Genomic DNA, 18,763 nt, shown 5'->3' on the forward strand with positions numbered 1-18,763 from the left:
AAAAAAAAAAAAACTAGGTGCACAATCTGTTTATGAAATGGAGGATACCAGCAACAGATTACAAAATTAAGGCATTATATTTACATATAAAACAATTAACAAAAATAACAAACAACAGTTTGTTCCTAATATATGTGCCTATAATGTCAGCTTTCTAAGAAAGCAGCTTCTAATTAACCACTACCACTTTCAACTTGAGCTATGAATCAATGTTGGTGTGATTTCCCTTGCTTTTGCCAGCAGGTACTAGCTAGTACATCCTAGACAGTGGATCGTCAAAGTTTATATACTGTATGTCACCAATGGGTATTACTGCAGTCACTGATCACCCTGGAGTTCTGGGGCTACAGTCTCTGGCTGTTTTTGTTTCAGATGGCAGAGGCCAGTTTTTACTGCCAATGCAATTTTTCTTTACAAACATACAGTAACAATTTAAATTAATTCTACAAGTGTTTCTACTATTCTTCATTAGTCACTAAAGTCCAATTAGTCTCTTCTAAAACATCACTACTCATTTTTTAAATACACACACATAAAAAACCTAAATATAATACCTTGTGATGAAGTGGTGGTGCTATTTAAGTTATGTTTTTGTTGATATAAATCAAACATTGAAAACATGGGGGAAAAAAAAACAACAATATAAAAATAAAACATCACACTCTCCATGATCCCATCCAAAATACCCGTAAATGAAATCCCTAGAAAATTAACATTTACTTATTTGGCTGATGCTTTTATACAACATTTATAATACAATTGGTAAAAGTCCTTGGTCTATACTCAAATTCGTAAAAGAGATATGGCAGGCCAGGAAGCACCAGAGTATGGAAGGGGTGTATCAGAAAAGCAAATTAGGAGTTCAGGTTAGAAAAAAATTGTTGACCATTTGCTAACCAGCTCCTGACCAAGTGTGCAATGATTTGCTGTAAAGGTTAGGGGAAGATCAAAGGGGCCCAGAAGGAGAAATTTGTAAGGTAGAGGGGGAATGTTAAATGAAAACAGAAGATAGGTTTATAGAGATAACAGATCAAAAGGTAGAAATTGGGGGACAGTCCCAAAACAACTGAATGAAAATGCCAGAGCCAGTTAAGAGACCAAAAGGGATCAGTGGCCAAACACATTACATAAAGTTTGCAAGTGGTAAGGTATAGGCAATATACAACTTTGATTTGAAGATGCTAATATTTTGGATTCTTGAGCGGATGCAAAGATCTTATTGAGGACAGTTTTCCAAGAGATACAGAGGAAAGAAGAGCAGCAACTAACATGCCGATCCACAAACCCAAATAACCAAGTAACAATTGCCCTCCTTACTGTCCCACAGTGCCTGCCCGCTGAAACCCAAGCAGAAAAAATTCAAACTAAACCTCTGCAGGCCCAGAATCTGCTCCTAATCCTGTAACATCTATCAACAGCAGGCACAAAGTTAGGCAAAGGGAATAAGGACAGCCACACTTTTAGTAAGTTTATAGCATCTATAATCTGAGCATTTTTATTTCAAAATACAAAATTATTTCTGATATTATATCTTCAACTTCTGAAAGTTTTATAGTCAATACCATATGCTACTCCAGTGAAGTGATATATTTATCAAGGCGGCCAATTGATTTGGTTAGCATTTCCAACTCCATTAAAATCCTCTTCTACTCACCTATATTTCTGTTATATCACTACAGACAGTACTGAGCTTGAAGTTCTGTTGTAAATATTTACGTACTGCATGCTGGACAGGAACAAACGTTTGAAGTTGTCAAAGAGAGTGTCCATGTTTGCTACACTGAGAGGCTCCAGTATGGATGCAAGATGGGAGACCTTGAGATCTCCTCGACCTAGATGGCATCCAGATAGCAAGTGAGAGATTTATGAATATTTTTGAAGTGATTCAGGAGAAGACAGAATAAAAAAAAAATGAGGAGAACTGCCTCAGCTGACATAGTGCTACCTCTTGAGTCATCTTTGAACAAAAAATGACTCAGTGTTCCTTTCTGTTAAAAATTATGAGCTTCACAGTGGGAAATTCTATGTGAATGCCCTTTCAATTGGCAGCACTCAGTCAAACAATTTGGAGATAACCCTTTTGTCAAGTTCTGATGAAAACCTCTCACTTTATCCCACCCCCAACACCTCCAAATAAATCTTTAATTGCAAATCAACAGAGACTTCAAATTACTTCCAAAATGTTAATTGGAAATGTATGCAAAATTCTCTTAGGATTTAAACACAACTACTTCTTAAAAACTACTACTGCAAACATTTCTATTTCCTTTTGCTCTACCTTCGATTGCTGACCAGTCAAGCCCATTGCTTCTACATAGCTTCTGACTCTAGACTCGAAGAACCCTATAACCCATCAGGGGAATACCTCCAAGGCATTCTGTAAAGCCTCTTCTATGGTTGGGAATTTTTTCTGGACACCTTAGGGCTGTTTCTAATGAGTTTGCACGGAGTTTGTGTGAGGAACTTGCAGATTTGGGTGCAACTGCCAATCCTAATGTGATGTGGGAGACCTTCCATGACAAGACCTTGAAGGTTGCTGAGGGTTGTGTTGGTGTTACTGGTGTTCCCAGAAGGAGGTGTTTCATCTTGCAGGGCACCCTGGATATCATCGAGAGGAGTCGCAGTGCACGGCTTAAATGGCAATTCTGGTCTGTACCGGGAACTGAGAAGCATGGCTGCAAGGGCTCTGAGGGCAGATAAAGAGGTGTTTGTTAGAGGAATCTGTGAGGAAGTGACACACCATCTGTGGTCTACCGACCCATGTTCTGCTTACAGAGGAATTGAAGCATTACACACATCCGAATCTGTTCCTCGGAAAGTCGCAGTCAGGGAGGCTGATGGAATGGTCCTTACAGATGACACTGCAGTTGTGACCCGCTGGGCTGGCTACTTTGAGCAGCTGTTCAAAGCTGATCCTCCGGCTAGGACATTGGATATCTTTGGGTCCACAATCCTTGGGGCTGATCCTCCAATTAGCTGTGAACCACCCAATCTCACTGAGATTGAACAGGTGGTGAACCAACTGAGGGGAGGAAAGGCTGCAGGGATCTGTGGTATCCGGGGTGAGCTTCTCCAGGCAGGTGGTAAGGCTGTCCTCCTGGCATTGCAAGCAATCTTTGCTTCCATTTGGGAGATTGGCATCATCCCAAATGACTGGAAAACAAGACTTGTCGTCCCTATCTGGAAAGGGAAGGGTGATCGCCTGGATTGCAGCAACTACAGGGGGATAACACTGCTCTCGGTGCCGGGTAAGGTTCTTGCTAGGGTTGTGCTCAATAGGATCCGTGATCACTTGCTCACCTACCAGCGACCGAAACAGTCTGGGTTTACTCCTAAGAAGTCTATCATCGACTGTATCCTAGCACTTAGGGTTCTCATGGAGCGCAAACATGAATATCAACAGAGTTTCTTTGCAGTCTTTGCCGATTTTCGTAAAGAGTTCGACTCAGTTGATCGAGCTGCCCTGTGGGACATCCTGAGGGTTCACGGGATCCCCTCGAGGTTGCTGGGTATCATGGCCGGCCTATACACTGGTACTGTGAGTGCTGTGCAGAGTGGAGGCAGAACCTCTGCGTTTTTCCCAGTTGATTCTGGGGTTCGTCAGGGGTGTGTTCTTACTCCTACTCTGTTCAATGCTTGTATGGACTGGGTGTTGGGCAGCGTCATGGGGTCCAGCGGCTGTGGGGCATCTGTTGGTGAAGAAAGATTCACAGATCTTGACTTTGCTGATGATGCTGTGATCTTCGCGGAGTCAATGGGGGCTCTGATCGGGGCACTTGAGAGACTGAGCGAGGAGTTTAAGTGTCTGGGCTTGCGAGTGTCTTGGATAAAAACCAAGATCCAGACCTTTAATGACCTCTTAGACACACTGCTGATGGCTGTGCCCGTTTACGGAGAGAGTGTCGACCTTGTCGAGAGGTTTACTTACCTTGGCAGTTACATTCATGTCCCTGGTGACTCTTCCTATGAAGTCAGTAGACGGACTGGGAGAGCATGGGGGGGTCATGAGGTCGCTGGAAAGGGGGTGTGTGGCACTCTCGGTATCTATGCAAAAGGACGAAGGTCCAAGTCTTTAGAGTCCTAGTGCTTCCAGTCTTTCTATATGGTTGAGAGACATGGACGCTATCCAGTGACCCGAGACGAAAACTGGACTCCTTTGGTACTGTGGCTCTCTGGAAAATCCTTGGGTACCATTGGTTTGACTTTGTGTCAAATGAGCGGTTGCTCATGGAGTCCCGAATAAGGCACATTACCTACATTGTGAGGGAGCGTCAGTTACGGCACTATGGCCATGTGGTACGTTTCCCCAAGGGTGATCCAGCTCATAAGATCCTCATTGTTGGGGACCCGAGTGGCTGGACCAGGCCAAGGGGTCACCCACGTAACACCTGGTTGCAGCAGATAGAGGGTCATTTCCGGAGGGTGGGACTGTACCATGTGTCTGCCTGGGAGGTTGCCAACCGGGATCCCGAGTTGTTTCGTTGTGTAGTGGGTGCGGCAAAGCACGGTACAAGTGCATGCTCCCCAACTTGACTAGACTTAGAGCCCATCCTTATGTAGCCATGTATACTTCTCAGTAACCCTCCGTTATCCTTTAAAGGTACAGTTGATTCCTACATCACTTATTCTTCCTAATATACAACATGGGTCCACATATAATAGAGGAAATCAAGTTTCTTCCACCTACTGGAAACTGTTACTGTACCCCATTATTAAATCCCCAATTGCAGATTTCCTATTCCTGTGCTTCTGCACTATTAACTGGCAAAGGTTATGGTGTGACTATTACCTCTGCTCTGAAGAACTTCCTTTTGCTACCTGCTGCAGTTAATTGCTATACCTACTTAAACTAGAATAAAACAAGATATTGCATCAGACATTGGTTAGTTTTGATTTGTAGATAATAGATGTCACCATGCATTATTATGCTTGTAATATATTATTGCATATTTTAATATATAGCTTGCACCTCTACTACACCTATCTGACCTCCTCCATGCTCTGAATAAACTCTCTGCTTCTTCAGAGGGATGAGTTTGAGATATCTGCATATCCACTGCAACTAATAAAAATAAATCGGGGTCTCGTACCACGAGTTCTCTATAAAGATCAATCCCTGTTTTTACAAGTTCGATTCTGAGCTTTTACCTAAAAGATCTATACCTTCCTCTGCAGAATTCAGTTTGATTTTTGAGAACACTTTTCTAGACTACGTACTGAGGATGCAACTGTCCAGACATACGTACTTACCCCCTTCTTTTCTTTTAATTCCATCTCTTAAACCTCTTGGAAATTTTCTTTATTGCCACAAACTAATTAGCTTAATAACTGCACAGTTCCTCTATAAAATATCATTCTCTGTGACTTGCTCTCTTAAATATTTGTATACAGGTGAGCATCTATAATCTGAAATTCCAAAAGGCTCCAATATGCAAACCTTTTTGAATGCTGACTTGATGCTACCTATGTTGCCTCTAATTTTTTTAATGCTGAGAAGATGTGACAACATATGTGCAGATTCCAAAAAGATTTATTCATTTTGATCAAGGGGTCTGGTCCGCTGTGAAGCATCGAGTATCACAATGCTATGACAATAACTGACAACCTTTTGGGGATTGGGGGGAGAGGAGTTGTTGGGTCTCGGGGTGATGGTTCTTTCCTGTGAAGCAGCACAAAGTTAGGAAACATGATTGACAACTGAGGTTAGGATCCCGGGCAAAGCTGCAAGCGCCACTAAGCACAATTAATTACTCAATCAACTATCGAGTGAAGCACCATGATGTGGGACAGATGCCGTAGATAACACCTAAACAGTAGTTAAAAGGTATTGTATAGCACTCACAAAAAATTCCACACAGGGGTCTCTTTTATAAAACTTTGCTCTGATGTTAAAATGTGTATGCAAAAAAAAAAAAGAAAAATACAAATTTCTACACAACATACTTAATCACAATCATCTTGTAAATGTGCATATAGTGCATATCCTCACAGGTGGCGCAGTGGTAGTGCTGCTGCTTTGCAGTAAGGAGACTGTGGAAGATTGTGGGTTCGCTTCCCGGTTCCTCCCTGTGTGGATAGCGCTTTGAGTACTGAGAAAAGCGCTATATAAATGTAATGAATTATTATTAATGAATTATTATTATTATCCGAAGAGTATTCACAGCGCATCACTTTTTCCACATTTTGTTATGTTACAGCCTTATTCCAAAATGGATTAAATTCATTTTTTTCCCTCAGAATTCTACACACAACACCCCATAATGACAACGTGAAAAAAGTTTACTTGAGATTTTTGCAAATTTATTAAAAATAAAAAAATTGAGAAAGCACATGTACATAAGTATTCACAGCCTTTGCCATGAAGCTCAAAATTGAACTCAGGTGCATCCTGTTTCCCCTGATCATCCTTGAGATGTTTCTGCAGCTTAATTGGAGTCCACCTGTGGTAAATTCAGTTGATTGAACATGATTTGGAAAGGCACACACCTGTCTATATAAGGTCCCACAGTTGACAGTTCATGTCAGAGCACAAACCAAGCATGAAGTCAAAGGAATTGTCTGTAGACCTCTGAGACAGGATTGTCTCTGGTCTGATGAGACAAAGATTGAACTCTTTGGTGTGAATGCCAGGCGTCACGTTTGGAGGAAACCAGGCACCGCTCATCACCAGGCCAATACCATCCCTACAGTGAAGCATGGTGGTGGCAGCATCATGCTGTGGGGATGTTTTTCAGCGGCAGGAACTGGGAGACTAGTCAGGATAAAGGGAAAGATGACTGCAGCAATGTACAGAGACATCCTAATAAATTTGCAAAGACCTCAAGTAAACTTTTTTCATGTTGTCATTATAGGGTGTTGTGTGTAGAATTCTGAGGAAAAAATGAATTTAATCCATTTTGGAATAAGGCTGTAACATAACAAAATGTGGAAAAAGTGATGCGCTGTGAATACTTTCCGGATGCACTGTATGTGAACATGCCTCAAAACTCATATTAAAATCACAGCTGACTTGTACGTTAATGGAATGTCATTGCGTATGGTTAACAAAAGCAGCTTCATTGTAATGAGTGCAGTAAATTGCTTCAATTATGTTAGGAAAACTTGGCATTACTGCAAATTTCCTTTCTATGTTGGCAAAAACATGTTTTATGTTTGTTCACCCGCACCATATGTAATCTGAATGTAGTGACTCGATCAGTTAATGACTTTCAGCACAGTAGGTATGATGGAGTGAAGGTTGGCAGAGATATTCATGACCTGTCAGCCAGTTCTCTGAGAAGAGATGACAAAAACTTTCTTTAGTGTAAATATGCAGCACTGGCCCTTTTAAAAGGGAACTACAACAGAGTATATACACCATAATTATCATGCTTAGGTGTAATGTTTATTACATCGATGTACATTATAATAATGGCTCAGTGATCTGACCTATTATACACAAGTCATTATTTTAGCTGCTATAGCTGCATTTTGATCATGTGTGTTCCCAAGAGATTAATTTTGTATATGTAAATAATCCAAAATCTGAAAATATACAAAATACTCCTGATCTCAGGCATTTCGGATTACTGATACTCAACCAGTACGAACATCTTCCACCATTGCAAATACTATAATTCCTAACTACTGGCAAATTTTTTGTGTTGATTGACTCACTACATGGTCATCGCTTCCTCCGTCTTTACAACATGCCAATTGTTAAAATGAGTATACTCCCTAGCTTTAATTTCATAAATGCTATGCCCAAAACTAACACCCTCTGCCCCCTAGAACCATCCTTCCATGAACCAGAATTTCAATTTCCTCTAAGAACCCTTATTTCCAAAATTATGGATTTAGAATTGTCCACTACCCTTAATTTACTGCGCTTACTTTTAAAGTGTTTTGCCAGTGGTCTGTATATTGATTCCTGTTGTCATTTCTGCCAGGTAAGCATTCCAGGTACTTTTTTCTATCTGTATTTGGAGTGCTCTCACAGTCTCAGCTATTTAAGTATGAATTGCTAATTTTCAAATTCATACCGTCTTTCACACCTTCGCAAAATTATTTTCTTCAACCTCTCATTTCTCTCTCTTTCTCCCTGTATCTTCCACCCATCACATGGTGTATTCTTTAGGCACAACAGTTGCAAATGCGTTTCTCTAGCCTCTCACTGTGTATACAGTATGATGTTTCTTTCCCTTTTGCATTTTGGCAAGCTTAATTTTTCATGGCAGCAGCCATCCAGCTCACATACTGAAGAATGGTGTGCTGTGATGTAACTTCTGGGTGAGCAGTGATGGCCATTATTCTTTCTCTCTTTATACCTCAATGGTATTTCCACAGATCCATATGTCAAAGATGCATGACACTTCTAGATTTTGCTTAGGTATTTGATATTATTTTTATTTCTTCTCTTTCAGCTGGATAGGTTATGTGGCTGGGGATGAGTATTGCATTGAAGGGGAGGGGGAGCTTACTGTGACTGATATTAGTAAAATAATGTTTTACTTTTTTGTAATCCTGTTGAGTGTTTTATGCTCATTATTGCTATTAAAAATCTAACACTTGATAAAAAAAATACAGGAAAATTTATGTTTTTTAAATGCTAAGGTTACTGAAAAATTTATTCATACATTTATTCCTAGTAGCACTGACTGCTACACTGTGTTTTTCAAAGGGTGTTCAGTTTTCTGCATGCACTTTTCAGTTGTTTGAAAATGCTGCTGTAAGAATTATTGCTAGAAAGAAAAAGAAAGACCACACAACACCTGTTCTTTCAGCCTTTACACTGGATTACAATTAAGTTTAGGGCTGACTACAAAATACTTCTCCATGCATATAAAGCTTTAAATAGCATAAGACCTCCTTTCCTATCTGAATTTATCCTTAGGTACGAAGTGGAGCAAACATTATGATCTCAAGATGATGGTCTACTATAGATTCCAACGATTAATAAAAGAACAGTAAGAGTTCAATATTCAGCTGATGTATGATGAGTTCTTGTGTACCAAATGTTAAGTCTGCAGCTAGAAAAAAAAGCTAGACATAAAAAAAAAAAAAAAAAAAAAAAAATAGAATCTACGCTATCAAGATATAGAGATAAATGAAAGTGCCATAAGTAATTTGAAGATAGATTTGTTATTTTGATGATTTCCTCAACTGAAACAAACTGTTTTCAAACAAAAATGACAAGCTCTGTATAACTTACAAGTAAAAAGGGTTATTTCCCTTTTAGCTGTGACTTCACTCTTTTCCTTACTTACTCACCTGTTTCATATAAGCATAACACATGGTTTCTGCCACTCTTTTGCCTTCATCATAGCATGCTCTGGGGCCAATTGGATTAACGTGACCCCAGTAATCTTCACTCTGAGGATGCACCTCTGGATCTATTTTGAAAACAAACATAATTGCTATGTATACAATGTAACTTGACAGTTTGTGAAGCCTTAATATGTTTTTTTTATTTATATTTCTATGTGACCTAAAAGATGATACAAAGTAATTTTCACAAAGAAAAGTTAGATATATAGTGTGTATACCCACGTACCCACTCACTCACTCACTCACACTCTATAGAGACTATAATAATAAAAAAAACAACTTATCCAAGTATAACAAAATACTGAAGAACTTTGACCCAACTATATTTATTTATGGTGTTTTATAAACTTTCTACTGTATAAATTCCACTGCAAAAATAAAAATGATATACAATTTCAGTATGTGATTTGCAATTTCAAATGCACTGGGCTGACATTAGGCAATCCTATGATATTACCATATTACTGAAACATGAAAATGTTTTTTCCTTAAAACCATGTGCACTTAGTAAGAAAACGAAAAACAGATTTCTAATCATATCCTATAAATCCACCTGTAAAAAGTTTTTTTTAGATTTTCTACAATAAAATAAAAAAGATTAAAAATACAGTATCTAAAATATCTTGATTCATTTTCTCAACATTAATTCACAAGTACCTACATGTTACCTGTTCATTAATAAGAACAAATGCATGCAGTATAACAACATAAATAACATTTAAAGCAAATCACACAGTTCTCCAATAATCTTGCTTAATCTATTTTAACCCTGAAAGATTAAAATCATTAACTGCTTCAGAATGCTAAAGTAAATTTTCCAGAGAAAACTTTTCAAAAAAATAATAAGTGATCTTGAATAAAAATATATGGCATATGTCAATAAACAGCTTAATAATTATCATACTACAAAAAAGAATAGTTTTACAACCAATAACAAGTGTGCTGTTAACTAACTGTCCACTAGTAAAAAGTTTGTACCTTAGTTTTATTATTTGGCTACCCACATTTCTACCAATGAAGCAATTATCATGTAATACAAAAAAAGTAGCTTTCTTAAGAGAGTTTATTTTGCCAATGTAAAACAGAAACAAAATGTGCTGCTGTGGGTTCTGGCATTTTGTACTGTGGTAAAGTATGTGACTTTCATGTGACAGTTCTTACAAAATTCATGTTTCACATGCTTCTTTTTCCACTATATTACTCTGAAAACCAAACTGAATCCAAAACCTTTATTTACAGGTGGACAGAGTATTTGGTGCACCAACCTCTGTAGCAGTTTCTGATATGCCTTCTACTCGAATGTTGAAGCAATGCTTCTTGTTATGCAAGTATAAATAAAATGCATTGGTTTCACACACAAAGATGGCACACTATAAATATTAGCTCTTTTGCACATATTTCTATTATTAACAAGATGTAAAAAAAAGCAAAAGTATCCGAATACTTGTCTTCAAAATGTAGTGAGAAGCTTTGCTGTATTGCACCCCAATATTATTCACAATATAGTCAATATAGTCAAGTGCTACAAAATACAATTTTTCATTTTTTTTTTCCACACTGAATTTGCCATCTCATAACTCACCCCTACCTGAGCTACCTTTCTGTTTGTTGCTCTCCAATCCTTTGTACTGTGCCATTGTTTACCTCTTCCTGGTATGTCTAAAAAACACTAAGGGTACCCTATCCTGTTACAGGTGACTGATTCGTTGGCAGTAATATAGAATACAAAGACAGAAAAAGCATCAAAGGCAGAAAATATAAATTTTTTTAATATGTAGATAGGAAAAGTGTGAACATGAAATCAAATTTGGAAATTAGCATTGATTTACCTACTGGTTGCAATTAAATAAAAAATATTTGAAGCAAATATAACCTTTGAAGCTCTAAGAAATAGACAAAATTCAGAATTAGCTTTTACTAGCTAAAAAGCATTTATGAAACACCATGAGATACTCATTCATTAAATAAACTACATTAACAAAATGTGATTTTAAAAAAATCACTAATAACTGAGATTAGTCCATTATCCTTACCTCCATACACTTCTGAAGTAGATGCTAACAGAAGTCGGGCTCCCACACGTTTTGCTAAACCTTGAAATAAAAAGAAACTAATAATAAGAACAATAAGAAAAAGAAATCAATGTGAGCAAAGCAAAACCTTAATTGTGACTTATATAAGGAGACAGCAGTTACATCCTGAAAGTTTAATCAAAGCATGGGAATGGCTTAAACTATTGTAGAATTTGGTGTAAAAGAGTATGCTTTTGTTTCAGTTTTTAGTACTGTTACATTAGTCAATAATTGCATAACATCTGGTATTAAATTTAAGTCAAATTAGAGAAACAAAGTTATTTTGCTTAGTGCCAAACAGGAATGAATTAAAGGAGCAGTATCCATGTGTATCTTTAAATATGGCCAGTAACTATAAATTAAGAAAAACAAGACAACTGAAAGAATGGCATGTTCTACTCTGCAAGTTAAAAGGAATCAATTCTATTTGCAGAAATAAGCATAGGCTTCAAAATTCTAAAAGGCACTGATAGATCTGATGCAGCAGAACTCTTTAACTTAAATAGTGAAGCACATTCTCAATGGCTCCAGTGGAAATTAGGGGGGGGGGGGGGGGGGGGGGGGGGGGGGGTAGTGCATTCAAGACAGAATTCAGAAGGTATGCCTTTACAGAAGGGATCATAGGGGTTTGACAAAAATAATTCATATAACTGAAGCTGAAACATTGACAAATAGACAGCTTAGCTATTACGTTATCAAATAAGCCTGAAGGACTACATGACAATCTCTTGCTTGTAAAAATAATTACTTTATTATTAACAAAACATTATTTTATGTAAGTACTGTATTATGACAAATGTATTTCTCTGATGACTTGGAAAAGCAATCAAAGAACAATTGCAGCATTATAGAAAAACAGTTTAGCTTTACAAAAATGAGGTAACTATACTGAGTGGTTCATGCAAGATCAAAAATAATTCATTCATTGTAACATCCTGTTAGTTTATAGTGTACAGATGATCAAAAAAGTAGATTTTCGAGTATCAGCAAAAACTGCTGCTACTGCTCAACTTCAATTGTGTAAAAATACTATCAGGGTTAAACTATGAGAAAATATTGATCACGTCCTACCACCATCACCACTTACCTGACCTAACTATCAAGCTCCTGAATTCTAAGGGCGAATATTTGAAAGGTGAAAAAATCTAATCACAACACCTTAATATCTATTAAAGTGAGTACAGGTTTTCTTACAGTCCCTCAAAAATACCTGTATTTACTACCTGTATTGATGAGTAGCATAAAATACAAAAGGTTCTTAGCCTAAATCCATATATGCTTTATAAGAATGAAATCTGAAATCAAAGTCTCCACAAAACCAAAAATATTTAAATTGTTTTTATTTCTTTACTTTGGCTGGTTTCTTGCAAAAATTTTATGTACTAAAGTTAACTTTATTAATTTTTAAAACAACCAGCCTTGTCAGTCAGATTCTTTTTTTTATTTTGCATAATATTTAAAAACAAATGAAAATATGTTGAGGGAGATTTTAGTTTGACTAATATCCAAAAAGACAACAGTCCTGGTTTAATGGATTTGTTTTTCCAAAGAAATTTAAATTTAAATAAATTGTGAAGTGACTTTTCCATTTCTATATACCTTGAATTTTATATTTAATTATCCACTGACCTACTTCTTAAGCCTTTTAAGGAGAAATGGACTGCCAGTGAGGGGGAGAATTCAGTCTAGAGGTGGGAGAAGAGCAGGAGTTAAGGCTTGACAGGCAGTAGGAAGTGTTCAAGGTCATATGAAACATGCAAGATTTAACTGTACATTGACCTACTTTTTCAGCCCTTTAAGGAAGAAATTGGATGCATCTCTTGTAAAATCTATCTGATTTCAATAAATCAAACACAGCAAATATAGCATACAAATTGTAGAAGAAGAATGTTCTCCTCAGCACCATGTATTTTATGTGTTTAGTAAATTAGAATTTTTATAATAACTATTTTGTAACTTGCCAGTGAGAGACGCTTTGGCTTATGAACTAACAAAAATATGTTATTCCAGGGTTCAGGAGAAATAGTGTCCACATGAATAAAATCTAAGCTGTTTCTTGTTTTCCCTTTCTCAGAGTGAATGTTTCAGGGACAAGGTCACAAGGCTGCAGAAAGTACATGTAGTTTATGCAAAGGCGTCTCTCCTGTGCTTAGCTTTGAGAACACAGATAATGCTTAGCTCAACAGACATATTGTTTAACTTTACTGTTTTGATAAGGATGTTCTTTCTGTCTTATTAATCATGAGATGCTGAAGTATAAAAAACCCCTTCTGGCTTTTGATCAGGGTTCAATTGAGCGTTGCGGCAACAAGTTATGCTCTTTTGAATCTCTACTTACTGTGACTCCGAATGAATAAACAAGAGAATTGAGAAAATATTATCTGTCTGCTTTTCAGTGTGCCTTTTTCGTCCACAAAATAAATAGTATTTAATAATGTCTGATTTTTTTTTTAATATTACATTTTTTCACAGTGAAAATTAACCAAAATCATTAACCAAAATCTAGAGTTGTAGTTGCTCATAAATGGGGAGAATTTTGTTCCACACTTTCTTGATGAGCTCCTTCAGCTAACATTTGTGTATTTCTGCAATATGCAAAATACTCCATTATAATCAGAAGTGGAATATACAATTAGCTATATGAAATGCTATGGGTTAGAGTTTGCATATCTCAAGCAAACAAATCACCTCATGTATGCAAACTTCATAAACAACTCACATACACAAGCTACAACTTGTGCTTTGTATGATATTTTTTAGAAGTTAGTCCAAAATTTGAAAGCATAAGAAAACTTCTATTTTTTTCTCTTCATTTTTGAGCAGAATGTTGTTAAACAATCACTAACTAAAATGCTGTGGACCAGTTTGCTGCAACACCATTCTTTTATAGAATAGAACTGCGGCCCTAGCTAATTAAGAGCACAGAAGGCAGAAACATACCATTTCAAGGGTAAACCAATCTAAAATAAAGGAAATATCCTATTAATTACCTTCCTTTCAATTTATACTTGACCATATTCTCCAGCTATCCACATAATTAAAATTAATTATGCACCCTTAAAACCTCATGTGAACCTGTGTACTTTTCTACAGCTCTGTGTACATGTAATATATAGCACACCTTTCAATTTCTATTCATGTATCTCACTCATATTACCAACAACAACAACAGTGGAATATATTTTGGGGGGAGGGGGGGTACATGGAGCATCGGGCGGCACGGTGGCAGCAGTAAGGAGACCTGGGTTCACTACCCGGGTCCTATCAGCGTAGAGTTTGCATGTTCTCCCCGTGTCTGCGTGGATTTCCTCCGGGTGCTCCGGTTTCCTTCCACAGTCTAAAGACATGCAGGTTGGGTGCATTGGCGATCCTAAATTGTCCCTAGTGTGTGCTTGGTGTGTGTGTGCCCTGCGGTGGACTGGCGCCCTCCCTGGGCTTTGTTCCTGCCCCGCACCCTGTGCTGGCTGGGATTGGCTCCAGCAGACCCCCGTGACCCTGTGTTAGGATATAGCGGGTTGGAAAATGACTGACTGACTGATATGGAGTATTTTTTCCATATTTCCAAACAGACAAACCACCACAAAACATTATGCATATTACTTAGTTTTCAACATAGAAAAATTCACTACATGGAAATCCGCTCCCTCCCTGGCTCTTACCCATATATTGGTTCCTACAGGAGAGTTTGAAAACATGCATAGTTTTTTTCTGTCTTCAATGTGTATCTATGATTGTAATTGCTAAGACTGTGACAAAGTGGGGATTGTACTACTAGAACACATCTGGCAGATCAAATATATTTCTACACATGTGACAATAAATAACTCTGTTAACAATACCACCCTAAAAGATCACTATTTGAATGCTAAATGACAGGTAGATGCATGCAGAATGCATGCATATAAATGCTTCCAGACAGGAACTAAACACCTGTATTCTTGTGTCAATAGTAGTTATGAGCAAACCCCGTGAAGTCTGGCGAATTCATGGTAACGTTCAGGAACTTCACTGCACAGTATGAAATGCACTGAAGTCAATGGGGAGTGAGAATTGGTTTCAAGTGTCCCTGAAGGATAATCAAGCAAATGCCAATTATGTTGTACTGATTATTGAGACCAAAAATGTCAACCACTGCATCACCATGTGATACAAGATGTAGACGGAATGAATATCACAAATAAAATAAATTGCTGCAGGCCAGCAATAAGTCAATAAAATACAGATCATTGCACTCGCAGTGTTCCAATCATGGGGCACACACTGCCACTGTAGTGTGGGACTGACTCGTTTCAGTGTCTAAATTCACTGTTTTGGTTCTCCATATACCTGTGCTGATGCTCTAGACTTTCTTTCATCAAGAAGCTACATATCTGGTGGCAGTAATCATAATATTCTCAATATAGTCTGCGAATGTACCCCTCAAATGAAAATTTTGCAAGTTTTTGTGAGGTTGAAATCCAGCTGGAGTGCTGATCAGGGGTTATGACATCACAAATTCGCAAAGTAAATCAGCAATGATCATACAGTAGACATGCAGAAAGTTCTGTGCATGGCTGATACAGCTCTGTTATGTCATGGTGGCCTCACATACGTTCATGAAATGCTGAGGGGAAAAAAAATGTTTGGCTAAGCAGGCTACATGTTGAATTTCCAAGAAAATATTTGCAAAGAAGGTCCAAAACAAACAGATCTGAAGCTAATAATGGAAAACTCCAGATCCCCCATTTTACTCAGGCTTCCCATTTTCACTACATGGTTGCCACATCCTCATTAAGCACTATGCACTACTTTGCTATTGATAAGTCTGAAATTGTGAAAGCAGCAAACAGGATTGGGGGTTGCCTGTGAAGTCCCAATTGCGCAGAAACAATGGAAGGGTGGGAACTTTGAGGTCTAATTGCATTAGAACTTGTGCCTTCTTTTTGTACTACAGAAGTCTACAGAATGAATTCTTTTCCACGTAAACAATACAGAATGTTGAGGGAATGGTTTTTTAAGGGATAGAGAGGACAAATAACGTATACTACTAGTATAGAAAATCCCAAAATGCTGGTAATGTACTGCTTTAAAATTTGCGTTTTTGAGTACTTTTCCATTATCGGTATACCACGTAACCTAAGACACCAGCAAACACAAAATATGTGCTGTGAAAAAAGCTTTGTCAAATTTCCCCTATGAACACTAGTTAATAGCAACAATTTCGCTGGAAGTGGAACACAAAATTTTTTTGCAAGGCAAAACACCAAGTTTTGCAGTGAATTCAGTTTCATGCAAATCATTTTGCTTATCACTAATAACATTTTGGAAGTTTATTTTCTGAGATCTCACAACTTTTTATCTTGAGGTCTTCAGGAGTCCAAGGGTTAAAAGGAGTTCCTGACACCAATAGTACAGAATTTCATACCTTGGTTTTTCGGAGAAAGAACTGCTAGTTTTGAGTTTTGCTTTTACCAGACTAAAATTGAGAGGTGACTGGGTGTTTTCACTCTGAAATTATGGAACTAGTTACCTTCAAATATTAGGATGGCTCCATCATTATTGATTTTTAAATCTCGCCTCAAAGCTCACTTTTACTGTTTTGGTTTTTAATTCACTTTGAGAGTAGATTGTCCTCTCTTGTGCTCTGTTAATTTTTGTGTTTGTTCCTATCATTATTTTTATATTTATTGGTTAATGTCCTTGTACAGCACTTTGACCTCAACTCTGTTATTTTAAAGTGCTTTATAAATAAACGACAGATTGATTAGTTGATTGATAATCAGATGTATTTATATGTGAACTTTGCCCAGACCAGATAAAAACTCTAACTCTTTAACTTCAACCACGTCGATATACAGCACCCCCAAACCATGCAACCCTAATGACCAGCTTGACTGTTGACATTAAGGTTCTTTCTACAATATGAATATACTGTAAACATTTTGGCTAATACAATATGGTTAATGATGGCAAAAATGTATGGCTTAAGATGCTGAACATTGACAGAATATATCCTGAAGATTATACAGGTGTGTTTAAGAATATATGAGAAAAGCATTCAAGCTGTACTAGTGAGCAGTGTGTTTACTTTGTGCTCAGCTATTTTTCAAACCATGGTTTATGATGGTACACAGCAATGAATGTGGTCCTTAGCTAAGGCAACAGAGGCCTACACAGACCCATTGACTTTGCGCCAGGACTTTTTTGGAAAATGTTTTTCCTTGCTCTTGGGGAGGCATTGCCAGGATGATTACTTTTGGGAAGACTATCTCCATATGGAAAATAAACATAGTCTGTACTTTAGCATAGCTTCAGAATCTACAAGGTATAACTTGTTGGTCTCTGCACACTGAAATGAATCAAACTTTTTTGCTGTGCTTTTTTAGGAATGTCTTTGCATCATAATTTGATGTGCCTTAGAACCGATGTATCTTTGTCTTGGGGAAAAATCATTCAGTAATACCAATTCAAAATGTGGCCCTACAAACTTTTTCACTTTTTGTCTAAATGGCACGAAATACAGGTTACAAATGATATCAATCACATTTACTCCCCTTCTCCGAGTTACAGGATGAGTGTTATGATATGCTACAGCAACAGGAAAATTTTAACTAAGCTTAGGAAATTATGATTCAATGCTTTTCAATTGTTACTTTCTTTCTGGTAAGACTGTCCATTATTATATAACTGAATATTTGCCACAAAAGCTACAATGGTATATTCAATATATCCTCCCACTATGTATTTAGAATCTGCTAATTTTAATGTGCATCTAGTGGCCACAACCATGTCACATTCACCGTCAACAGAGATTTTAGTTTTTAACTCTTCGTTTGAACTGAACACATAAAATTTATTAATATCTTCCTATTTGCTGGTAGATCTGAAGATGTTCAGAAATTTGTAAGAAGTGCTCACTCGATCAATACTATAATAAAGGACATTTTTGAGAAAACTAACTTTGTTAAATGGTATGATATAGCCTATCTAGTTTTCTAACAGCTACTGACATCACTGTAATTCAATTACAAAATTTAGACTAGGTTAGCCATTTATCAATGTTTTTTCCAGGCAGTTTCTAAAGCTAAAAGAGAGCATTGCAATTACAGTTGTTCTTACCTAACATGTTTAATGTTCCGATGGTATTTGTCTTCAATGTCTTAATGGGATTGTACATATAATTTGGTGGTGATGCAGGAGAAGCCAAATGATAGATCTGATCCACTATAAGAGAAAGAAAAAATGTTTGAGCAATAAATATAACCAAGCAATTTGAGACCAACAAAAGTGTACATATATTTTAAGTGGCAAAACTAATGAAATTTATGTATCCAACTTGGCTTCAGTACCCACAATGAAACTAAATAAAAAAAATAAATAAATAAAAAATAATCCAAATGAAAAGA

The 18,763-nt window shown here is 37.2% G+C and overlaps 1 protein-coding gene across 1 annotated transcript in view; it reads right to left on the minus strand.

Moving 5' to 3' along the window:
- uxs1 (UDP-glucuronate decarboxylase 1) overlaps positions 1 to 18,763 on the minus strand; it is a 145,678-nt gene that overhangs the window by 44,611 nt on the left and 82,304 nt on the right. Inside the window, exons 7-9 of the mRNA XM_028800679.2 lie at positions 18,477 to 18,581; positions 11,340 to 11,399; positions 9,250 to 9,371 (exon numbers count right to left, since the gene is read on the minus strand). Coding sequence (XP_028656512.1) covers positions 9,250 to 9,371; positions 11,340 to 11,399; positions 18,477 to 18,581 — 287 coding nt within the window. The remainder of the gene's footprint in view (positions 1 to 9,249; positions 9,372 to 11,339; positions 11,400 to 18,476; positions 18,582 to 18,763) is intronic.

This window comes from Erpetoichthys calabaricus, chromosome 4 (assembly GCF_900747795.2).
Source record: "Erpetoichthys calabaricus chromosome 4, fErpCal1.3, whole genome shotgun sequence".
NCBI classification, from domain to species: domain Eukaryota; kingdom Metazoa; phylum Chordata; class Cladistia; order Polypteriformes; family Polypteridae; genus Erpetoichthys; species Erpetoichthys calabaricus.